The sequence below is a fragment of the Stegodyphus dumicola genome, chromosome 2, assembly GCF_044657685.1.
Source record: "Stegodyphus dumicola isolate Sdum_Otavi_A_Nest chromosome 2, ASM4465768v1".
Taxonomy (NCBI): domain Eukaryota; kingdom Metazoa; phylum Arthropoda; class Arachnida; order Araneae; family Eresidae; genus Stegodyphus; species Stegodyphus dumicola.
The window spans coordinates 64,250,456-64,277,015 of record NC_140769.1 but is presented as its reverse complement, the minus strand read 5'-3'; the positions used below and the strand labels follow the sequence as shown (position 1 = coordinate 64,277,015).

The following is a 26,560-nucleotide window of genomic DNA, read 5'->3' as shown; positions in this document are numbered from 1 at the left end:
AATAAATGGAATCAATAATAACAGTTTAAAAATTTGGAAAAAGCGAAACTTAATTAAATTAAAAGCATATATTTTAATAAATTTACAATAATATATATGCTGCTTAGTCTATATTAGACTAGACCAAACTGAGGCATGTATGCCAAGTCTCTTAAGTATGATTTACCTGTGATAAACAATACTTTTACTTTTGAAATTCAAATTGTGTAATTATACACTTTATCAATTAGTAATTTAATTTCTTAAGTTACAGTATGTATGTAATAATTAAATGAATTTTTAATTGTCCATCATGGGTCAGACTAAAAATAGAATTTCAAACAATTCCATTTCCCTGAATTACTATATTGGCCATTGGACAGCGCAAAAGACAAAAGCAGAGATCATTTAATAAATAATTCTATCTATTTTTCCCCAGTCAGGTTTTATTTTATTTCATGCAGTTTCTCCTTACACTCTAATGCAAACTTCTATGTATTTCCTATCTTGGAAGGGCCCACCAGCGGCCGAGCGGTAAAGTCGCTGAACACTGGTAGTTCGGTCCAAGGTTCGAATCCCGCGAACAGGCTGGCTGCATGGGTGTTTTCGTGGTTTTCCCCATGTGTAACGTGCATACGAGCCAGTTTCCCTTACAAAGTCCTCCACGAAAGGCATCCCTCCCCTTAGGCAGATAGCCCTCGTGTGCTTTGCCATAATTAAATACACCACACCACCTATCTTGGAAGATTTGCTATTCCTTCGAGGGTGTTTCCTTTTATCAGTCTTCAAATTACTTGGATACTTGCTGAAGAAATCTCTTTTGGGGAGAAAAATGCGGTCCTTGATGAGGCTATTCCAAATTAGGGAAGTATTTCAAGTCTAGTGGACTTTGTAGTGGATAATTTGAAGGTAAAACTTCTCATTGGTACTTGTTCACCAGATCTGTTAACAGCTTTCCATTTATGAGTCTGCATCAGTGTTTAGAATGTTCATATGTACACACATTAACCTATTTAGATGGTTATTGTGTAATTTTTTGTGCAATTTTCACAATCATTCATGATAATATGCTACAGTCAAATTTAAACTTTACGTTTCCATATTACTATCTAAATTTTTTGTCTATATTTCGAACTTTAAGCCTAAAATGTCTCTAAAAACGTGGTTTTGGCACATGCAAAAACTACGGTTTGAACACACGATTTAAGCTAAAAATCCGAAACAAAAACAAAAAATTTAGATAGCAAAAACGTAAAGTTTCTAACCAAAAATATTTGACAAGAATCCATGTACACAGCGACATGTTTTAACTTAAAAAAAAATCTACGAATGGCACAATGTAGGCAACGAACGAATCTACGAACTACGCACACCTCGCTTTAATAAATTAACATAACAACAATAAATTTCAAAGAATACCATGTACACAGCATCCTGTTTAAATTTTAAAAAAACATCTACGAATTGCACAATTTAGGCAAGGAACGAATCTACGATCTACGCACACCTCGCTTTAATAAAATAACATAATAACAATAAATTTCAACTAATACCATGTACACGGCGTTCTGTTTCAAAAACAACGACGACGACAGAAATTCATACTAAATAACCAATAAACATAACATTCAACAAAATAAGAACAAGAACAAAATAAAATGCACTTACCATGAATTAATGCTTTTTCGAGCAGCAGAAATACCAATTTCATGCTGCCTTTAACGTGCCGCCACGTAATCACTATCGTATTTACATGACAGCCATACACACTCCAGAAAATTCATACTATGGTTCACAAATAAATAAAATCACAAATCCCTATTTGATCGAATAAATATGCATTGTATTTTAATTTAGATGTTGTGCATTTCATGTTCTGTGGTTAATTATGTTTATTGCTTTTGTTCATGTGTATCAATTTAAATTTTCTGATATATGATTTGGACTATATGGTGATTTAAAACTGTTTAATTTTGGTCATTGTTAACTATGTAACAAATGCCCAACCCGGGCGGTATGTTAAGGCAGAAGTGATCTAGCAACCACGATGGGAGAAAACGACAACGTGGTTAGCTAGCGGCCATTATTATGTGTGCTTGATTGTGTGCTGGGAGGTGCACCTACGTGATGGCAAGAGTGTCCATCCAAACAGAAGTTAAAAGAAATAAAGCTACAGTCCATTAAATCTTGGTGTTTGTGTTTCATGAGTATGTTTATTCTAGAACATAGTCTTAGAGGAAGTTTCGTTCCGATATCAATAATGAGAATGTGTGGAAAAAAAATTTACACTTATGGTATTAAAGAAAATTTTATGAAGAAGATTGAGATCTCGGGCCTTCGGCTTTCAAGCAGTACCTTTACGTCTTCCTTGAAGGAAACTATCGATGCTATTCTTGATAAAGCTTTTCCTCCTGATTGTGTGAGACTTGATAATGACTTTCATACTCAGTGGCGCTCATCTGCTCGCAGTAGTTATGCGTCTCAGATTGATCCTCCTTTTTCGCAGGCCGAGGTTGATGATGTAATTCGTAATTTAGGGCTTGGCATGTCTCCTGGCCCGGACTCTATTCCCAATGAAACCATAAGATACTTCCATCGGCTTTTTCCTGTAGTTTTTCATAGATTATTTAATATATGTTTGAATCTTGGTGCTTTTCCACGAACTTGGAAGAACGTCCTTGTTAATGTGATACCCAAGAAACAAAATTTTACTGTTCCACATGTGAATAATCTTAGGTGTATCTGTCTTCTTTCTTCTTTAGGTAAATGTTTTGAAAAACTAATTACTAACAGAATTACTTGGCATCTACATAAAGAAAATATTCTTAGTGCTGACCAATATGGTTTCATTGCTCAAAAATGTGCTGAGGATGCACTTCTGCATCTTAGCAACATTGTACAGAGGGGTAAGATGAGAGGTTTGTACACTATTTTAATTTTTCTTGATATTGAAGGAGCTTTTGATAATGCATGGTGGCCTGCTATTCTTAATTTACTAAAGGAAATGAAGATACCTCAAAATGTGTTTAATGTTGTTTCTGATTTGCTGAAAGACAGGACGGTCGAGCTTTCTTTGGGTGGCACCTCAAGTGTTCGTCGACCTCAAAGAGGTTGTCCATAAGGTTCTGTTTCCGGTCCCAAGCTTTGGATTATTATTATGAATGATCTCTTACAGAAACTTTCTGATCTCTTCAGTTGTGAAGTCATTGCCTTTGCAGATGATTTGTTGATTTGTATTCAAGGAAAAGAAATGCAAAAAGCTTTTCATCTCGCCCAAGATGTTATAGATTTCATTTATCATTGGTCAATAGATTTTAAGTTAAAGTTTAACCATGCAAAATCCAAGACCATGTTTATTGATAGAAAAAATACTACTTATGAAGGATATCAATTGCTTTTAAATGACAATCCCCTTGAGAGGGTGAATGAAATTAAATATCTAGGTGTTGTTGGACAGCAAATTTAACTGGAAAAAGCATATTTCCTACATTTCTAATAAATGTGAGAGACTTCAGCGTGGGCTGAATCGAATTGCTTGTAATAGTTTTGGTGTTAAATCGAATGTTAGCGCAATTATTTATAAACAAGGCATTGTACCCCTTATTTCATATGGATGTAGAGCTTGGGGATTGTCTCTAAAAAAGAAAATTAACTCTAAACGCTTGCTTCAAGTTCAAAGACGAATTTTGCTGCGAGTTATAAGCGGTTACCGAACTATTAGTTACAATGCTGTTTTCTCTCTTGCCGGATTTCCACCACTGGATTTGTTTATTCTGACCTTTATAGATTACAAGAATAGTCTTGCAAATTACTCCAATTCTCACTTTGATCGTTTATTGCCCTTGTCTGTTCTACCACATCCTTCTGTAAGACAACCAGTACAGATTCTGGATAGTACGGACACTGATGTTAATTCATTCTCATTTGTGCTGTATACGGATGGTAGTAGGATTGATGAGAAAGTTGGTTTTGCTTATGTTATTTTTGAAGATGATATTGAAATTGAGTGTCACCAATTTCGCATTAGAAATGAATGTACTGTATATATTTCTGAGCTTCTGTGTATTAATTTTGCAATCAAGTGGATAATTAGCCAGAATGGAAGTGGTTCCAGCTACTTAATCTGTACGGATTCACTCTCTTCCCTGGAATCTCTTAAAAATACCTCTTTATGTAATGATATTATTGTCAATATACAGCAGTCTCTCGGAGATCTGGAGAAGAGGGGTATTTCAGTGTTTTTTACATTTGTCCGTGGTCATTCGGGTAATTATGGAAACGAGAGAGCTGATTGGCTTGCTTAGAATGCAACTAAAAATGATATTAACGTTGATGTAAATATTCCAAAATCTTATTTAAAAAAAACATTCAAAGCTAAAATGATTGAGCGGTGGAACTGTGATTATATCTCTTCTGATAAGGGATCTGTTACAAAAGCATTCTTCCCAACTATTTTTGAAAGACTGAAAAGTAAGGACTTGTTGCTCAATTTTAAAGTTACGCAATTGTCTGGACATGGTAAGTTTAATGTTTATCTTGAACGATTTAAGCTGACATCTTCCAATTTGTGTAATTGCAGTCTTAGCGTTCAGCAAAGTGTTTTCCACCTGCTTTTTGATTGCCCACTGCTTGATAAAGCAAGAAATCTTTTGAAATGTAGATTGAAATTCATTGGAATTCATTGGCCGCCGAAATGTTATGATTTTGTATCCTCGATTTCAGCCTACCGAGCTTTCAATGATTTTGTTGACTTTTATTTTAAACACTGTTAATGATTTCTTTATACATTTTTATACTTTTGTATTTACTCGTGTTTTTTTTTTTTTTTTTTTTTTTTTTTTCCTTGTTATAATTTCATTGTATTGTTGAAAACTGATGATATTACTTACTGTTCTGCCTTTTTCACTTACGATTTGTAAGTCTTGTGTGATACTTTGTGGTGCATGAGGATTTCTTTTCCTTTAAATAAAAAAAAAATATATATATGATCTTTAATTTTATACAGTCAAAATATCTCAGAACCTGCAGATTCTACTTAAAGCAGTCATCACTTCAAAATATTGTATTTTAGACGTCTTGCTTTTGTGCTTAAATTTACACTTCTTGGTGGGTATGCAATGTACATTTATAAAAAAAATGGTTGGAAGATTTGTAGCAGTGCCTGCAAATCTAGAAGCTAGCTTGCTAGTCCAAAATCAAATAGACTTCACTGAAAGATTTGATTAACTTATGAAAATTACCTTAAAAAGAATGGAAATATAAGGCATTAACTGGTTGTAACAAAAGTTTTCTGCCAAAAAACTTTCTTAATAAAGTTAGAAAAAAAAAAAAAAAAAAAAACATGAAAGCAGTACCTTTAGTGGGGGTAATAATCATCACCCAAATCTATGATTTTCTGCCAAAGCCTTTAACCCAGAAACTTGGTGGACGCGAGTCCAAAAACAGATCAACCTCATTTCGAATGTCCTTTGCAGAATGGGAGATAGCACCAGCAAGATGTAGCTGCAGATGTGAAAACAAGTAGAAGTCCAAAGGAGCTATGTTACGGACTACATGGTGGGTATGGCAGAAGATCCTATTTGAGTCCATACAGAGTCCAGCCAGTGAAGGAAGACACATGTCATCTTGCATTATCTGGATAGAACATTACATTTTTGCACTGAAACTCAGTTCAATTTTTCCTTCATAGCATCATCAACACGAAATAGCATCTCGCTGTGCATGTTACTGTTGAGGGTTTTACCTTTTTCAAGATACTCTTTGTGAATAATAATACCATGGCAATCCCACCAGATACAAAGCATGATCTTTTTTGTTAGTCAAATTGAGCTTTGCAACGCTGCCAACAAGCTCACTGAGTGCAGACCAATCTGTTTGAGTCAGCTCATGCGGTACCCAACAATTGAACTTGTACTTGTTAAGATTATGCAAGGCATAGCATGATTATTGGACATGACACTGACGTGTACTCCTTAGCTAGCTCTCAAATGGTTGCACACTGATCTTCTTCAACAAGTTCTTGCAGGCAGGCCTCATCAACATCAATAAGCCAGCCAGAGCACTCTACTTTTTTCTTAAATGCCATAATACTTTTTTTTGAATTTTCAGTACCAAACCATCACAGTGTCATATCATACAGCATTAGTACTTAAAACTGTATACATGATGAATACTATGAATAATATTAATGATTTGGTGGCACTCTATAGCTGACTTTTTACAACAGAAATGGAAGTAAATAATGGTTTTAATCTGGTAGTGTGATAGTTCCATTTCAGGCACCTTTCATACTTAATGATAATAATATTTTTTTATAAATTTCACAACACAGTGTTCTAAAGCAAATCTCTTTCTTTCAAATACCAAAATTCGTTTGACTAAATATGATTAAACATGCCAACATGAAATGTTTGCGCAGAAGATATTCACAGTGGCGGGAAACTTTTGTTAAAAGCTGATACATTTTGTGCAAGCAATAGAATCCTTCATTCTTCAACTAATATATAACATTCATGCTACTTAATTATACTACACATCCTTCTTACTTAGTCTATATTTAAAATTTCTTAAAATCATTAATTGATAGTTTCTTCATACGTTTCAAAGCGGAGTGGATTCCAGAATAATATTAATAACATCGGCTTTCAACCTACAATATGGATATGTACAATATTTTACATTAAATCTTCTAGAATACAGTAAACTTTGCCAAACACTGGGGGTTACGTCATTAACACATTGCACGTACGGCAAAATCGTGTTACTGAAAGTTAACTTTCTGTGAAAAAAATAAGTTAGGTATCGTTCAGAATAAAAAGGTATGTACAATTTATACTATCCTGAATATTACTGTAATTAAAAGGGGTAAATTAAACAAATGCTAATTGGAAGGATTTCTGTTACTAATTTAATAAGTAGGTCCATGAAAAATTACTTATTTAATTGCTAGTGAGTTTCTTTGGAACAATGTCTGGGACAATTCGGTCTTTGGGTAGAAATCCTTGCTCTACTTCTGCTCTTTGTGTAACAAATCTTTTACTTCTGACACATTTCCTGATACTATTTTGAATACTTTTCCTGGATTTTAATATCCAAAATTTTTCTCTAAGATTTGTCATTAAAATATTGACACCAGCATGCTGGACTTCTAGATGTTTCTCGTAAATTATTTTTTGGAAAAGGAGGTGTTATAAGAATATTGGAAATTTTCTTCAGTTTGACGCTGTAAGACGTTTGTTTTGGCTCTGAAAATTCTATTTCGGTCTATAATTGGTCTCGATGCATGGATAGTGGGGTCCTTTATGCCTGTAAATAATTCTTTCGGTATCAATATACAAAGTGTTCATTAACTGATATATCAGGGGTTAGGCTTTTCTCTTCATTCTTTAAATTATGATAAAATCTGAAAATCCAAGCGATCATTCTCATGGTTCTTCTATATGAAGAACCGAAGTATTTGTAGTACCAGTTCAAATCATCTTCATGGTCTAGAAAAGTCAAAATTGTTTTCCTTTTTAATTTGTTCATAAGTTCTTCATCAGGCCTTTTTCCTACATGAGGCCACTCATCTTCTGGTATGTAAAGCCACTGCTTGATCTCTTCTTATCCACCCCAAAGCTGTAGAAGAATCACTCTGAGCTATAATCAAGCACAGTCTTTTGAAATTGCAATACATGCTTCCATTACTTATTCTGTTAATTTCAAGCAAAATATCTAGGGGAAGTGATCTCAGAATGATTGGCATTTGATAAATTTTCGAGAGACTGACCCAAATATTCTAAACATCTTAATTTAATAGAAATATTATCATAAAATTTTCTAAAGGCATAAACATCATTCGAGTCTTTCAGATGTTTAGAGTTCAAAATGTTATTTATATGAGTGTAAATGAATACATGTTTTTGCAAATCTTTCTTTTAAAAGATCAATTGTGGAATCTTAATTGGCAGCAGCAATCGATAATCCTTCAACTCTATTTAAAGCAGAACTGCCTAAATGAGCTTTTAAATAGTTAAATTTTACTTTATCTAAAGATTTTTTTTTTTTTTTTTTTTTTTTTTTTTTTTATGGCAGGCTTGAAACTGTTCCAAAAGGTTAGCCAGTTATTTATATCCCCATAGAATTTCGTTAAAGTTAATTTAGATAATTTAATTCGAACAGACTTATTACATTTTATTTCATTCTGATTGTCAGTACTGAACTGGTTATTTCCTACAGTTTCAGTAGATTTATGTTTTAATTCATAGATTCTTTTAGAGGTACGGAAATTGCATTTAACGACCTTTTGACAATATTCTTCTTATTTTTGGAAATTAGCATCAAATTCTTCGATTTTAAGAAGAGGTTCTAATTCTGTATCAACAATTTTAAGCAATTCTAAATTATTCTTTAATATTTCTAAATTTTCTTCCAAATGATTAACTTTCGGATCAATTTAGAAAAGCTACGCTTTCAAATCTTTAAGCAATTTCGTTACTGACATTCAAAGAGCTACGCGCTTCTTTTTTAACTTATTTAAATTCTCTTCAGACATGTTCTCAACAGTTCAAAAATTCAAAATCTATACGTAATCAATAATTGTCTATTCTGAATCTTTATTCTTAACTCGGCCGTCCCGGCAGGGATGCCAAACAGTATATAAAGTCTCTCACCACAGAAGTTCTTGATTATAAAGGAAAGAAGAAAATATCTATTACCTTTTCTTTCTTTGGGTTCGAGTTTCTTTCTGTTCTGTATAATATCTAAATTCAAACACTCCGCAAAGAACTCACACTGAGGCTTCTGTTCATTATGAAACACATTATATTATACAGCTATGTACGCAATTACCGTATTTGACGGCATATAAGATGCACCCTTATTTAGAAGGCCACACACAAGGAAAAAAAGTTCCAATAGTCTGTGCGAAAGCGCGGTACCACAATAACTTAAAATGTGGTTTCTTTTAGTTCTCACGTTTTGTAAAAGCCAAATAAACAATCATTGAATGCAATTACCAAACATATTTTTATTAAGAAAAATTAACAAAAGGCAAGCTATTTTGAACATGATATCTAAATTTCAATAATGAATAAATGAATCAACGGCAAGCAATCAAACATAATACAAAATAAAGCAGAAACAACAAAAAATACAAATTCAAGGAAAACGTTGCCTATAATGTAATTAGACTAATCACTTTCAAAACCATAAAAATCCTTTTTACTATTATCAGCATCGAAAATGAGAATATCGTCATCAATACTGTTTCCGTCATCGCTAGTATCACCTTCTTCGAATAATGCGTCATCTTCTGTTCCGTCAAGAGCATTACTGATTCCGCACTTCTTAAAGGACTTAACAATTACTTTAGCCTTTATGTCCTCCCAAGATCTTTTTACCCACTCACACACTTTATGTGTGCAAGTGGTTTATGTTAGGCTTATGTTAGTTATTATGTTTAGAGGGCCGCTTCATTCTTCCTGAGGGTGTGAGGGCATGATGTGGCTCTCCTATCCGCTTGTTCCATCGTTCTCGCACTTTTTCCTTAAATGGTTTATTCACCAATACATGTAAAGGCTGCTATTGACTAGCCAGTCTGCCAGGAATGACAGCTATCTGGATTTTTTATTCTCTCGCTTTATTCTTTATGGTTTCAGTTCTATGGGTGCTAAACTGATCCAAAACCAAAAGAGAGGGTTTTCTTTAGAGTCCACCAGGTTGCCTCGCCCATACGTTCTGTAACCACAGTTTCATTCCAGCTTCGTCCATCCAGCCTTTTGGATGAAACATGAACAATTACACCCGTTGGAAGTTTTTCTTTCAGATGAATTTTTCTTTTGAATATGAAAAACGGCGGTAGTTTTGTGCCATCAGCACAACATGTTAGAACTACCGTATATCGGGTTTTTTCATGGCCTGTGGTTTTATGGTTATTGATTTAGACCCTTTATACTCACAGTCTTGTCGGATGGTACATCAAATGTGAGTGGAATTTTATCCATATTTCCTATTTGACCAAGCTCAAAAGAAGTGTTCCCTATGAAATGCTAGTATTTTTTCTTCATAATCTGCTGGCATTTTCTGTGTAATAGTTGTTTTTGTTTGATAAGCCATGCCTTTTCATGAACCTGTAGCACCAGCCCTCAGACCTTGAAAAGTTCTGATTCCCATGTTTTTCTGCAAATCCTTTGGCCGCATTGATTATCATTTTGGTTGAAACACTTATCCCAGATTTTCTCTTATCTATCACCCACGTTTTTACGGCATTTTCAAGTTCAAGCCAAGATGGAGCTGGGCATTGAAGGTTATGCTTTTGTGTTTTAGCAGTCTTCAGTTGATCTTCCTGCAGTCGCCAAGTATGTATCATATTTTTTCGGTAGGTGGTGGACCGAAATGCTTTGCTGCTGCTCTGTTTCCATGCACTTTGGCATAGTTTAACACACCTAGTTTATACTGAATTGTATACCTTAATTTCTTGTTTCCTGTAGTCATATTTTCCAGGGTATCTTTTTAAAACAAATAGTTTTAAGCACCGATACCGACACATTTATATAGAGTAGCTCCAATACCAACACGAGTGTCGGCTGAGTCAAAGAAAGTCTATATAAAGAAGGAAAGGCTCCATAGACGTTCGAACCTGTTCGAACTTCGACATCAGCTTCAAGCTTTGGTGCTTTTTGGCGACAGATATTTCACGCATGCGCAAAATAATTATGGCAGTTGTAGAAAAAGTTATATGTGTCTAAACCTTTATCCGTGCTAAAAATAGCATTCAGTATTGAAAGTTAACCTGTGTTCTTCACGTATGAGACGCAGGTAACTTTTTTGAGACCAAATTAAGGAAAAAAAGTGTGTCTTATATGCCGTCAAATACGGTATGTTCCATTGCATTGACATTATGCGTTCTCCTTCAAACAGCTATTCTGATTCTCATTTAATTAGAGTTATATTTACCTTTTTCTCAAGATTATTCTAAAGTTTGCTAGATGGCAATGAGATTCCAGAGTTTAGATGTAACAAAATCTTGGGAAAATTGTTAATTTTTCAAATATCAGAATTCTCAAATCCTTAAAATGCTAATGAAAAAATGTGAAGGTAGAGTGGGGGCTTAATTTTAAAATACATTTTCTTTAATTCACCTATATTTATTAAAATGCGGCAAATGAAATTTAGTAAATAAAGCATCTAATGAAATTCTTTCATTTTAAGGTTTATTTTCTCAACACAGTTCACAGCACACTACAAATACATTTGAGCACACAATTTGAATAGCAACTCGGAGTTCAATTATAAGTTCAAAATTCAACAGCCATGCCTGAAGATGGTACATAACTTTTAGGTCACAGTGTTTATGCACATACATTGACTTGTTAAAACCGGCTTAGATTTATTTGTAGTAGGCTTATTAATGTCCAGAATTATCGAAATGATTCAAGAATTTTTTAGAAAGCGCAGCACACAATTTACTCAAAAATTGTGGGAGATTTTATTGGATGCCACATTAAAACAATAATGGGACTCTGGTTCATCACGAGGTGATCTTAGAGATTTTGATATCACTGATACTGGAACACTAGATTTTTTTAACTAATAGCTTGCGTGGCTAGTCGGCTAGAATAGTTACTACGGAAAAGAAAAACTATACAGTCAAAAGTCTTTAACTCTTTCGCATCGAGAGAGGACAAAATCTCAATTTCCCAAACATCGAAAACGCCCGTATCTAAGAATTTCTCCTGGAATGCTTTTCCTTCCCCCATGACAAGTTGAATACTACAACGCTAACAATAGCCTTACTTAAGTAAAGCGAGAACTTCTTTCTTCGACGCTTTGACACTGGGATTGCAACTTCGGGCATCAAAAGCTAAACACTGACAGTAAGCAAAGGAAAGGAAGGAACAAAGGAAACAAGGAAATTGACAACAAAGAATGATTGACGTGTGATTTAACAACACCTGAAAGCAATGAGTAATGCAGTAACGTGATGGGGGAAAGCACTGGGTAGGAAATTATTCAGGCGTCGAGTCGATGTCTGAATGCTAGGGCGCTTTGGGCGACTTCGATGCGAAAGAGTTAATCCAGCCTCATCGAGACTTCGGCATTTCCAGATTATCAGTTTTTCCGGATTATAGATCATCAATTTAAATCTGGCAAGATGGCATGCAGAAATTATAAAATTAAAAATATGAAACCGTAATTTATGAAAAAAAGAGCAATTATGATCTAAAAGGTATCAAAATTTACAAAAAAAAAAAAAAGCTTAATATTTATTTGTTTACTTTAATAAACATTTCTTTCAACGCGCCCATGCATAAAGCATACATTACGCATAGTAGAAATTAGAAAATTGCAACCAGAAAACTATTTAATGTGTATTCGTGATATTTATAATGACGAGGAATTTGATTTAAATCATATCAAAGACGAAGTACATCAAGATAAAATACTACATTTAGTAAGGAATTATAAGCCGAATAAAATAAAAACATCTGCCCTGAAGATAAGGATAATGCTGACAGATCAACTTCCAGTTCATTGCGCGCTGCGACACCCCCCCCCCCCCCCGCACAGCAACGTGAAATTGATAAACAGATTTCGGAATGGTTAGAGAAACAAAGGAGGTACCTTTATCCATTTTTTGCAGCAATTCCACTTTTTGTTTGAGGGACATCAAAACATGCTTTCGCTTTGTAGATCCTTTGGCAGCTCCAGAATTAGAAATACTTTTTGAAATAATCGAAAGTTCAAGCGTAATTTTTATAAAATTGCTCTAACGGTCTGCAAAAAATAATAAGCCGGATCCAATTAGAAGATTAAGGAACAACGCAATCTGCAACATTAACTGAAATAGATAATTAGATAATTTTAGCTTAGCTTATACCCTCCGTTATACATTGAACGCGAATGTGTAAACGTATTATGCGCAAGCATAAAGGTATTACGCGCATGCGTAGATGCATTATGCATTTTCGCATGCGCAGAAAGTTTGTAGCTTTGAGGTCCAGATTATAGATCATTCTGGATTATGGACGTCGGATTAAAGACTTTTGACTGTATTTTAGTAAGTCCAGCAAGTGTAAATTCATAAAACTATTTAGTGTTTCCAATCAAATATCTCATGATTCAAATGTATTTTTATTTAAATCAGTCAGATTAAAAAAGGGAAAAAATATTCTTAAAAACCCCATTCATTGCTTTTAAATCACCTAATTTGTTATTCAATAGCATTGATTATTAAATATCTTATGTTATATTGAATGATAGCATGCTGATGCCTGGAAGAAAAAACTATTTTATTTCAGACAATGACAATACATTGCTTTTCAATAGCTTTTGTGGATTAAAATTGAAGGATAAATATCTTACATTTTGTTGAATAGCTATAGTTTGGCACACTGGAAATAAAAATGCATTATTTCAAATAGTGATGTCACTGCTCCCTCTTAAATCACTAAGTTTGTTAATAAAAAATTCATTAAATTCATACAAAATGTAAATAAATAAAAAAATTCAAAATTCAGGCTTGCAATTCAAAACTTGGGCTTCAAGAGGTGTACATGTTTAAGTGGAGAGCTACTTGTGTTCAAAATTTGGTGGTTCTGGGTTCAGTTGTTTTTCCACAGTGCAAAAAGCATACATACATAGAGATCCTTCATTATTTAATAATAGAGATGAACACTTCTGTTCAGCATCAATAAAACTAATCTTTCCAAAGTTTTGATTTAAAACATTCGGTGATTTCTTAAATTAGGATTCGAAGATTCTCAGGATGTGAAGATTCAGATGACCCCAGCCTTAGGAAATGCAATGACTCACATATCTTTTTGGATATTTTTGAAATTTATTTGCATAGATTTTGTAATAAATATAGAAACATAGACTCCAAATTTTTTCCTACCATATTATTTTTTCTCCATTTTAAGAGATTCTTATTAAAAAATAATTATCAAAATATTCTTTGCGATAAAATAATATATTCGAAAATTGTTAATCAGTAACTTGCATAATCATTCAGACACTCAAATGTTTTGTAGAGATGTTTTAAAGATAATGTTTCTTGTTATATTTTTTGTTTTAAATCAAAATAAACCACAAGAATTACCATCTGCTTTTGAAAATTATAACTTGTTTAACAAAATATATTAATAATTCCATATCTGAAATGAACATGGCAGATTGCTACAAATTAATGACAAGTTCTGTTTGAAATTTAAACTAGTCATAATTTTTAAGATTATAAAAGTATTAAAAGATCGTTGAAGTTTGGAGAATGAGTTCTTAGTTGCACCCTACAATCATAGGAATAAACATTTATGAATACTGAGCAGGAGGAATAAGAATTTTTGTTTGTTTACATATAACTGCATTAACAACATGAAAATTTTGAAATTCATTGGAATTTACATCAAACATTCCCTTTAATGAAAAATCTATCCATTATTTTAATAATGATGTAAATATGCAATTGCAGTTCTTAGGAAAAAATCTAGTTGTAGCTCTTGGGGAGGGGGGGGAAAAAGGTTGCTGAATCTTAACATGTACTCTATTTTGATGATGTTTGGACACCTCTAGTCTATAACACAAGCTATACATAAATATACTGAATCTCGATAGCAATAAGATATATGTCATTTAAACAAGTTTATTGTTAACTATAATTACCGTTATTATCTGGATCAACCTTTTTTAAAAAAAATTCATTACGATCATAACAAAAGCAGTGGAAGCATGAAGGTAACTGTATTGTGTGTAAATTGAGCAAAGGGATAGCAGATTAGCTGAAAATAAAAAGCAAATTCAGTTAATGAGAGGAAAATATTTTAATTAATTAAATTCAGATTTTATCATATATAGTTCAATAAAAATTCATTGCATATGATGATATTTATATGCACATTATTCATGATAAAGCAAAATCAATATATTTTTAAAAAGCAGGCCGGACAAAATTTATATTGGAAAATCTAAGAAATAATTTCGGCAGTTTTGAAAAAGCTAATTAACTTTTTAGAATTTTTCTGATTGATTTTAATTCTTAGACTGTGGTCAGTGAAGTCAGAAATTTCATTTTCATGGTGGCAGTATTTTAAATTTTTATTATTATAAAATATTTTTTAAATGTGTTGAGTAAATTCTTTGAAGTGTTCCTAAAATTTGTAAATTATTATTATTTATTTATTGGAGGGGGCAAGAGGGTAAAATTTTACGTTCATTGTACTCTTTTTTTCCTTTAATGTGTTTTATTATTGGTATTTTAATGTTTTATATTTGTTTGTTTGATTACTTCTAAGATATTTTCTTCCTGCTTTTTGCTGATATGAAAGTAATGTTTCACATAATTTTTAGTGCTGTCCTGGGAAAGAAGTTCACATCAGAGTTGGTGGTGATTTCTTTTATGATCCATTATCTAATAGAGAAGAAGCAGAAGCTGATCTCTTATTAGTTGGAGGAGGTGTTGGTATAAACCCCTTAGTATCAATATTATGTGAATACAGAGACTTACTTTGTGCTACCAAATTTCAAAATGAATATTCAGTTAAGCCAGGGAGAGTTCACTTAATGTACAGTGCAAGGACAGAAGAAGAACTTGTCTTTAAGGTAACAGAAATGAAATATTAATTTATATTTAAATGTTTAATTTATTTTAGGGGAGAGTTGCATAAATCTTGTTATGCAGGTATTTTGTAATCTGTCGTATGTGGTGCGAATATATACTCAAAACTAATATTAATATAATTTGGTATTTAATATATCAACTGTAATATTAATGCAGCTTTTAGGCAAAAGTATATTAATCTGCTACAAATCTTTTTATAATGCGATGCTAAGGAGGTAGCGTAAGCATTTAGTCTCTAAATTATACCTTACCCAGAAGTAATAATTGCACATGAAGTAAAAATTAGTTAAAGAAATTATTGTATGATTGATCCACTAACATAATAAAAAATTAACATCCAACATATAATAGTTGAGAAATTATATATATGTATAAGTTAAAAAAATATGAAAGCAAGCTTCTAATTTTAATTCGCTATAACCTCTTTTATTTTTTATTTAATTTGGGGATTTCATCTCTCTATCCTAAAAATAGTGTTTAACTCTAAACTGCGTCATTCAAATTAATCATGCGATTCTACGTAACACTTAATGCAAATACCTCTTGACTAATCACCAAACTATAAACCAAAACTTTTTAAACTCGAACTGAAACTTTTGACTCCTTCCCTTCTTCCTCTGAATTGATGCATTACTTTTTGCTTATGCTTTTATCCTGGCAAGACATTCCTGCAAACATCTGTGCGGTGCTATGCTTTATAAAAAAAATATTGTAATTGCTCATGATTAAAAGTATATTGACTATAAAGAAATGATTTTGATGTGCCTAAAAATAAAGATGCCAAGCATCTATTAAGCCACTACCAAGTTCCAAATCATTCATATTATGTTGTATATATACATAATTTAGGAAACGAGAAAGGACCCATATATTTCAGTTATGGCCAATGGTAGTAGATGATCATGGAATCATAGATGTGTAGTAATATAACTAAAATTTCCAGTCAAACATAGACATAGATTCTATACAATTTATTTCTTGAGACACATACTCTGACTGGCTCAGCACAGTCTGTACACATTCATCACAATTTTGTATCATTTTTACATCTTAAGACAAATGCAATGGATGAAATAGAGGAAAGTCATGACTTCTTAGCTCGAAGCAAATAAAGAAGGAAAAGTGTGTAACACATTAAGGAAGAAAACCTGGGAGATAGTTTGAAGGTTATGATTTGCAGTGTTAGTTTCTATATCAGATCATCATGATTGACCAAAGCATACCTGCATTATCAACATTATACAAGATCATATGACATGGATTAATTTGGAAATTACATACTTTAAATAGATTTATTATAAGTAGTTAATACTTTTAGTGTAAATAAGTAAATAGTCAAATTAAAATGGAGTGTTAAGGAATAACTGCAAATTACAGTTAGGATTTTGATTTACATATTTTTTTAATCTTACACACACATATATAACCATACATTATAATAAAAAAAGAATATATCCAACATGTAACTATAATTATTATACTCTTATAAAATCAAATTTAGATCATAATAATATTTTGGTAAGCTTTGAAAATTTTCATAAACTCACTGGTATTCAAAATTAAAAGAATCTACATTTGATCGATTATCTTCAAAACTGACAGAGAGATTTTTAATGAAATTTTGTATGAACATACAGTGGATGGACAAAAATATGGAAACACCTTGTGAAGTGCATGTTTGAAAAGAAAGATTGATTTTAATGAAATATGTAGGTGGCGCTGGCGTTTTTGACTACTGACGCCACCTATACAACTTCGTAAATGTGCTAAACAGTTCAGTTGTTGTCGGAGTACTGTTATGTGAGGTTGTCATTGCATTATGTCAGAGTTAACAGACTTCGAACGTGGGCAAATTGTTGGAGCACGTATGGTAGGTGCTTCCGTAAGCAAGGTAGCCGAGGTGTTTAGTGTTTCAAGAGGTACTGTATCGAAGATTTATTCCGCATATTTGAAAAGCGGAAAAACATCATCTGCTAAACCACAGTGCGGACGGAAGTGTGTCCTGAGTGATCATGACAGGCAATCATTAAGGGCAATTGTGACGAAAAATAAGAAGACCACAGCTGCAAAAGTTACTGCTGAAATGAATGTTGTGTTACCGAACCCTGTGAGTACCAAAACAATTAGAAGGGAGCTTCATAAACAGGGAATTGCTGGCCGTGCTGCAATTGAGAAGCCACTCATCAGTGATGCTAATGCCTGTAACAGGAAAAGGTGGTGTTTAAGTCATAAAGCCTGGACTATAGAGCAGTGGAAGCGAGTAATATGGTCTGACGAGTCTTTTTTCACATTGTTTCCCACTTCTGGCCGAGTTTACGTCTGGAGAACGCCATTTCAAGCCTATAATACAGACTGCTTGTTGCCAAGAGTGAAACATGGCGGGGGTTCTGTTATGGTTTGGGCATCCATATCGTGGTTCTCTGCTAGCCCCATGATAACTGTGTCAGGGCACATGACTGCCAAGACTTATGTGAACATTTTAGCCGATCAAGTTCATCCCATGGTACAAACTTTGTTCCCCGATGGTGATGGGGTCTTCCAAGACGACAAAGCCCCTGTTCACACAGCTCACATTGTCCAGGACTGGTTTTCTGAGCACGAGGATGAGTTGTCCCATCTCCCCTGGCCACCACAGTCACCAGACCTGAATATTATCAAACCTTTGTGGTCTACATTGGAACAGAAAGTGCGTTCTCGTTATCCACCGCCAACATCGTTATCTGAACTTGCCACCGTTTTGCAGGAAGAATGGTATAATATTCCCTTGGCAAACATACAGGAACTGTATTTATCCATTTCGAGAAGACTGCAAGCTGTTTTGGATGCCAACGGGTTTCCTACACCATACTAAGCAAAGAAACATGTTTTTTTAAAGATGTTTCCATATTTTTGTCCAACCTCTGTAGGTTGGTGTAATTAATGTAATTAAAAAATACATACAACAGTCATGGTACACATGCATGATCATGCACAATGCTCATTGAGATTAAAAGAGATTTATAAAGATGATATAAGTGTTATAGAATTTGATGATGAGAGGTATGATGGTTTTTATTATTTTTAAAAGAATATGAAGACAAATTTAGTTCTGCCACAGAATTATATCATGCTGCCCGAGAAATGTCATCAACTTTTCCTAAAGTAGAAATTATTTTGAAAATTCTTTTTGACCATTCCAGTTCCCATTGCATCAGAAGAAAAATTTTTTTCTGTTTTAAAAAAGAGTAATAAATTATATAAGAAGTGCAATGTCAGAAGAAAGATTAAACAGTACAGCTATATTATATATGGAATGAAAAGTGTTAAATAATATTGGTACCTTGAAAATAATGGAACGAAATCAAGGAAAAAATTTACTAAACTTTCTGCTTAATAAGTGTTTAATTAAATAATCAGTTATTTTAATTTTAAAATATTTCAGTAAAATTTAGTACCTGTTTCATGTTTTACTTTTCTTTCCCATGGATGAAAATTTAATTTTTGATATAATTTAAATTTTTATGGTTATTTTTAGGTGTTTTTTTTTTTTTTTTTTATTTTTTATTCCGATTGTTTGCTAAATGAAAATCACAGTGAAAATCAAGAAAATTTTATATGAAACAATGTTATACAACATTAAGCTACTTTTCAACGTAATCGCTGTTCCGATTCATACATTTGTCATAGCGTGATACCAATTTTCCAATACTTTCATCATAGAAAGCAGCTGCCTGTATTATCAGCTAACTCTGTACACGGTCTGCAGCTTGTTGTCTGTGGCAAAATGCTTTCCTCCTAGCCAGCATTTCATGTGGGCAAAGAGATAAAAATCTGAGAGAGCCAAGTCAGGACTGTAAGGTGGGTGATCAAAAATTTTCCATCCAAAATGCTGGAGGAGGATCCTTGTTCACTTGTAGCATATCAAGACAATACCTGACAACAACGTTCCTCTTCTCTTGTTCTGAACTGCCCTTTGAAGATGTTCAAGAGTCATGTAGTACAAAGCTGCAGTGATGGTTGTGCCACGGGGCATAAATTTCACCAAGTGAACTTCTTTTCAGTTTAAAACAATGTAGCCATATGCTTTCTGGTGGAGAACATGCGCTTGAACTTTACTGGCTTACGACTTGGGGAGTGTGAATGCATCCACTGTTTCAATCGCTCTTTTTTTTTCTTCAGTTGCATAATGCACCCATGTCTCGTCTCCTGTGACTGTTTTGTCCAAAAACTCATCTCCGTCCTGATGGTAACGCTGGAGAAAGGGATATGCAGCACCCATTCGCTGAGTTTTGTGATGGTCAGACAGCATCTTGCGAGCCCATCTCGTGCAGAGTTTGCGGTACTCGAGTCTTTCACTCATAATGCTATAGAGAGCTGACTGTGAAATTTCAGGAAACAAATCATTAAACCCAGAAATTGTGAACCAACGATTTCCTTCCCTGGCCGCTTGCATCATGAGCATCTGTGCTTCCAGCTTCATCCTGAACCATTTCTGCACTTTGCTGTCACTCATGAACTTTTCTTCATACATTTTACTCATTCATCTATGAATTTCAGCTACATTGCTTCCTTCAGCATGCAGAAATCAAATGACTGAGCGCAATTCACATTTGGTGGGAGACTATTTTTCGAAGCATGTTTATGTGCTCCCTACATACTCAGAAATGACAATTGCGAATTGGCACATTCCCTGGGCCAACTAGAGACACTGTGCAAAACGTCTCCGCACAGACCTAGTGGATTTTTCCCGAAGTTTTCCTTTAGCGACAAGTCGGACCTTGAAAAAAAAATAGCCCTCATATTTTAGTCTTGATATGTAGTATCTTAGTCTTGAATAAATATACTAATATTTAGGATTAAAATATTATTCATAATTTTATTAAGATATGAATAATATGAAGTAATAAGATGTATTTAATTATTTATTATACTTCAGCACTAATTTCAGACCGATATTTTAAACGTACAAATAAATAAATACTTTTCAGGGAGCCCCAAAATTTTACCACCAGTGGTCTCCTACTGGTTTAACTGCTCCTGTCCCTGTAGCAGTTAATCTTGCTTCTGCAGCAGCATCGTTTTCAGGGCCTGGAAGTGAAGACCAAGTTGCCCTCCCAGGAGCATCATAGATATGTTCCATGAGGTTGATTTCTTCATTTTTTACAAAATCCTCCATCAGATCAGGTCTTTATGAAGAGCATTGTCATCCAGAAAAATGAACTGTGGGCCAACTACATTTCTGAAAAGCCAGATGTAGGGCACCAAAATTTCTAACATTAAAATCGGTGTCATTGAAAACACATTTCTTCAAAATATATTTTTCACTACCAAAATGGAAAATACAAAAATAATATAGCAACTTTACCACTTCATGCTTCTTCATAATATTGTTACAAATGTTGTATATATTTAAATAATTTTAATAAAATTGTTGTACCTTTCGTGTAATATAACACGAAATGCCTCAAAAAAGAGAAAAGAAAACATAATTAAAAAACTGTGTGCCGGAAAATAAGGTTACAGGGGGCAAGTCCATTTAACACTGAGGTAAATAGCTACCTCACTAAATTGGTGAAATAATGCCAAATTGGTGATAGTGTTGGAGGCAAAAATTGTCAGTCGCCAAACTTGGTGGCCATTTGGCGACATTTTCATCTGGTCTCTGTATAACTGCAACTGGTACTGTAATTGATCCCAATATGTAACTTTAATCGTATATATGTTCCAGTAATTTAAAGAAATGTAGGTACTGAAATTTTTTGTCAGCCGAGGGAAAACTACTTATGATTGGAGACAGCATCAATTTTTAGTTCAGAGTTGACTTCAGAGTATTGAGAGATCTTCATGTGAGCTTCGCTCTTTAGATGTACTTTGCATTGCATCGTGCTTAATGTTCTTAGTGATTTGAATTGGTAATTGCTGATTATGCTTTGTTTTACTGAGAACAGCTGTATGACTACTTTTGTGAAAAGTTCCAGAATTGTAAAGTGTTTCTTTTAGGTAAATAAATTTTATCAAGCTTTGTGTGGCTTTGTGTTCATTTAATCGATTACAAATCCTTATTACACAACAGTGTAAATATAGCATGGTCAAACCTCTGATAATGAGAGACTGTGTTCTGTATGGTATGTAGCAGTTAGAAAAAACATTATTCCATTGCCACATCCTAATTCTTATGCATTTATATTTTTTAAATATGTAGCAGAACTATTTTGGCTGCAGTTGGTAGCAAAATCGTATTACTGTTTTGTAAATATTTCATATATATATATATATATATTCATGTATATTTATTAAGTTATAAATTGATATTGTACTATTTCTCTTACACTGCAGATTGACTTAAATAGCATGATAAAAATAGAAGTGCAATTTAAAAGACACAAGAAGTAATTAAATTAAATCAATTTTAACAATTTAAAACGAATTTTAGTGTATTTAATTTCAAGGTTTTGAAAGTGTTTACTTTCAGCAGTTATTGTGATTCAGGTTCTAGCAGCAATGATTTCAGTTTTTACTGTATCAGAATTTATATCTTTCATTGCATGAATAATTTCTTATTTTAGTTAATTAACTGAGTACAGGGCATTCCTGTGTGATGTAATCTTAATCCTATGAATTAAGATCTAATCTTATGTTACAAAGTCTATGGATGATTTTTAATTAAATTTAAATTGTATTTTTTAATTATTTCAATACCAAATTTTGTTTTAAGTTAATTGTCTTTGGCTTTGCTGTGTTGAAGAGGTTCCCTCCCCCTTTCTTCCCACATCATATAAAATACCGTATCTGTCCTCATGCAAATCTGGTAGAATTTTTGCACAATTTTGTCTCATTTCTTATAAATTAAGGTATCTTTCTTTATTAAGAAATATCACAGGATTATTTTGTTATATTTTTAATTAAATTTCCTTCTCGTGTATGTTGTCTTGTAGAGTAAAATTAATTTAAAAAAAAAACTCTCTATAAATTTCAAAATTATGGTAATGCTTTGTTTCTGTTCAATGGCAATACACAGAATGAATGCATGTCATCACAATAAGATTTCATAGTGTTATCCATTGTTGACGTAGCCTTTTAGTTGAAAGTAGAATTTTTTCACCAATTTATTCATTTTGTAAAATTGTATAAATTTTTCCAGATTTGTATCTGCTCAGGGGCAGGTTAAACCAGTTCAGAGCACCTGGCAGTAAAATTGTTGGAGCCCCTTGAAAAGTATTTACAAGGGGCAATGGCATTAAATTGAAGCATGCAGGCAGGTGCAGTGAGTTATATGGCAAATGTAGATGGTGAGTGCAATATAGCTAGTAAGAGTGCAGGATAAGCAGTAGTGAGACATCATGAAAATGGCATGAAGACAGTTCAAAGCTGTGAATGACAAAAGAGTTCAAAATCCTTCAGAAGTATGCAGTAGCTAGATAGGTCGTAAAAAGTTCAAAAGTTCATAGAATCATATGATAAAGTAAAAATTCATACAAAATCATTTTTAAATGAAATAGTAGCATAAAAATCTTGGAAAAAAAAAGGTTTTTGATTAACATAAGCATAAAATGCAACACAAATAATGGGATAGAATCCAATTTCTCTATCAGAGAAAATTAAGCAAAGTTCATGACCTGTGGTCAGTGCGAAAAACATTCAGAGTTCAAGTAAATTTTAAAATTAAAATGTACAAGTTACCACCGTGACGAATTATGATGAATTGTCTTTGGGCGTTTGACAGTGTATACCATGGTTGGATCATAATCCAACATTTGTTTAATTGCATTATACTGACTATGCTTCATCTTCTCGAAGAAATTGTGAGTTGCCATGAGTATAAAGTTATGCAGAGATGGAATATCCAGGTCGTTATGAATTATAGAGTTTCTCACATACCAAGGTGCATTCACAATGCTTCATAGAATTTTATTTTGAAATATATCCAGGTTTTTGCACTTAGTTTTATTGGCGATTGCCCAGGTCGGCACTGCATATAGCATGATCGGTTGAAATATTTTAAAATTAAGATAATTTATTATTAAATTAAATAGCTATTAAGCAGAAAGTTTAGTAAAATTTTTCTTGATTTTGTTCTAGCAAATTCATCAGTTATTTTCGAGGTATCGATATTATTTAACACTTCTCATTCCATATATAACGTAGACGTACTGCTTAATCTTTCTTCTGACATTGTACATTTTAAATAGAAAAAGATCTTTCTCCTGATGCAATGGGAACTGGAATGGTAAAAAAAAATTTCAAAATAATTTCTACCTTAGAAAAAGTTGATGACATTTCGTGGGCAGCATGATATACTTATGTGGCAGATTAGTCATCTTCTTTTAAAAATAATAAAAACTGCCATACCTCATCATCAAATTCTGTAACACTTATATCATCTTATAAATCTCTTAATTTTTCTATACAAACTTTTTGTTCTAAATTCGACAAATTTAAAATTTTCTATATTATTTTTTAATACTTTATTTCTATGAGCAAGTTCTGTTGTCTAAAATAATGTTAAAAAGAATTAAAAGTAAAATCTTTGCTCTATGAGAGTGATTTAGATTCAATACTCTCATCAAAAAATGTTTCCTTTTTTGTGGCCTGCGATTCCATTCTTCAAATGCCAAAGATGTTGCTTCTTTTTATATGTTAAAAATTTCATGACAGAAACCTGCAATAAAATTTTCCAAAGATTTTAACAAATCAGCTCCTTTAAATAGGTTGCATTGAGTTGATTGTAGTGATTTGCTGGTGGCATTGACTCTCTGTAAAATGGTGTTCCAAATTATTATCATGAGTATCGTTTCCTATCTGCACATTTTTTTAAAACAAAGATGTGGCCTCCACTACAGGTACTTTTTTCCCTGAAAGTTTTACTGTTTTATTCCAAATTGCATTTTATGCAAAATTAAAATATAAGTACCAGAAAGAATTTTCTACTATTATTAAATGAAGCTAAATTAAAGAATGTTTGAGAACATTTATTTTCATTCAAAATATTGTAATTTTAAAATTCTAATTAATCTTCATAATATGGTAATTTTTAAAATTATTATCAAACTTAAATGCCATTTAATTGCAAACATTATTATAAAATAACATAAATGACATTATAAATAACATTATATTATTCAAATTTTTATTAAAAATTATACTTACCAAATTTACAAATGAGGGCATAGGAATACCAATTTTTTTTTTTTTTTTTTTAACAAATGAGGCATGGGAATAATTTTCTCCCATATAAACATTTACAAAGTAAACTGAAGCTACACTGAAGAAGTGAATCTGAATACTGAAAGAGCAAGCATTGTTTAAAATATTAGAGCTGTATGGCAGAGGTTTGATTTATAACAGTCATTGACAACTTCTGTGTATAGTGCCGACAAATTTACCTAGAAAATGAGAAAGGTGTTTGAAACTGAACGGCTCATCCACAGTTGTCAGTAAAAGATCTTTATTCAAACGAAAGAATCTTTTCACAGCCTCCACTTCCGGAAAGTATCTGAAACTAACCAGCACTTCTTGAAAAATAAACAAATAAGCACATCACTGGTAATTATTTTCTGTAAGGTGGTCCTCCTATTGGAGCACAAAATACCTTGACACTAAAGGTGTAGTTGTTTTCGGGATGTTTCAATACATAATTTCTAAGAACAGGAAAAAATACGGTAGAATGTGACAAAATTTAAAGTGTCACATCTCTTATGATTTGTTACTTTTATGGTAATTATTAAAATGGACTAATGAATACACTATTTTATGAGCTAATTGTAATAAGCAATTTTAATTGATATTTTTTTAAATAGAAAAAGCTTGTATTTCCAGATGACCGTGTGCTCACGGGGCCCCTGGCGGTGGCCAGATTTGCCAGCCGCTTAACCTGCCTTTGGTTTGCTCCTCAGTATCTGATAAAACTGTACCTTGCAAGAAATGTATATCATAGGTTTCTTGTTATTCATTAAAAATAAGCTTTATATTTCCAAAAGATCAAGTTTGTTGTACTTTATACATTAAAAAAAAAAAAAAAAAGGATTACTGAAATCTTTGATAATTACAATGCCATTAAAAAAATATTTAAATTTTGAAGCCCTAACCATGCAATTAACTAATTTGAAGCAGTTGTCTTTAATCAAACTATTTTACTAAATTCATGTTGAGTTAAAATATTTCAGTAACGTTTCTCATAAACAAACATATCTTGGGTTCTAGGACTCCATATTAAAAATAACTTAAGAAAAAATGTCCTATTTTAAAACTGCAATAGCTAAACTTGTATGTTTAAGTAATATAAGTAAATGAATAGTAATGTAATCACAGTAATAAAAAAAATAATCTTATTATTTTTCACCTTCCCTGCATTTGCTGATGCCACATGCTTTCTTTTAAAAACATAAGTGAATAAAATACTCCTGATACCTTAATTGTTGTATTTATTAAATTTTCTTCATTGATTGATTTTTCTCCTTTTTCTTTTTCTCTACAGTTTAGTCTAGTTTCATTTAAAGCGACTTTTCTAGTAAATTTATTTTTGTTGATTTCATCTTGCAGAATGTTAAAAAAAAGGTTTCCCTGTTGAATCCTTAGGCTCACAAAGTAAAGGTTTTTTCTTGTAAAAGGATTTAGATAAAGCCATGTTGATAGAGCTTAACATCTGGGTAAATCTCAAAATATTGCCTTCTAACTACTTTTATAAGATTTTTATGCTAATAATTATTACATTTTAATGTACTATTTATTGCAGTTTACACTCACTTTTTAACTTGAAGCAAGTGGCTCATTCCTTACACTCTTGGCATAGCTCTACTCTGCAGTGTATTTATAATGCATATAACTCTTCAGAATTGTTAGTATTTTCTATATATAATCATCACATATTTTATTTAAATTATTTATTCCAATTTTTTAGGATACATTTACAGTTATGGAAATTGAGCATCCAACTTTGACATGCGAGTATTTTGTTACAAGGGAAGTGGAAAAGCATCCAAAACCAGGTATAAAATGTGAGTTATTACT

General features: G+C 32.6%; 1 protein-coding gene across 2 annotated transcripts in view; it reads left to right on the top strand.

Moving 5' to 3' along the window:
• LOC118194623 (oxidoreductase NAD-binding domain-containing protein 1-like) overlaps positions 1–26,560 on the top strand; it is a 59,674-nt gene that overhangs the window by 31,686 nt on the left and 1,428 nt on the right. The window contains exons 5-6 of one of the 2 annotated variants that reach the window (XM_035365803.2): positions 15,304–15,555; positions 26,451–26,538. In XM_035365803.2, coding sequence (XP_035221694.1) covers positions 15,304–15,555; positions 26,451–26,538 — 340 coding nt within the window. Of the gene's footprint in view, positions 1–15,303; positions 15,556–26,450; positions 26,548–26,560 lie in introns of both variants that reach the window. The other variant, XM_035365802.2, reaches the window with a different exon arrangement.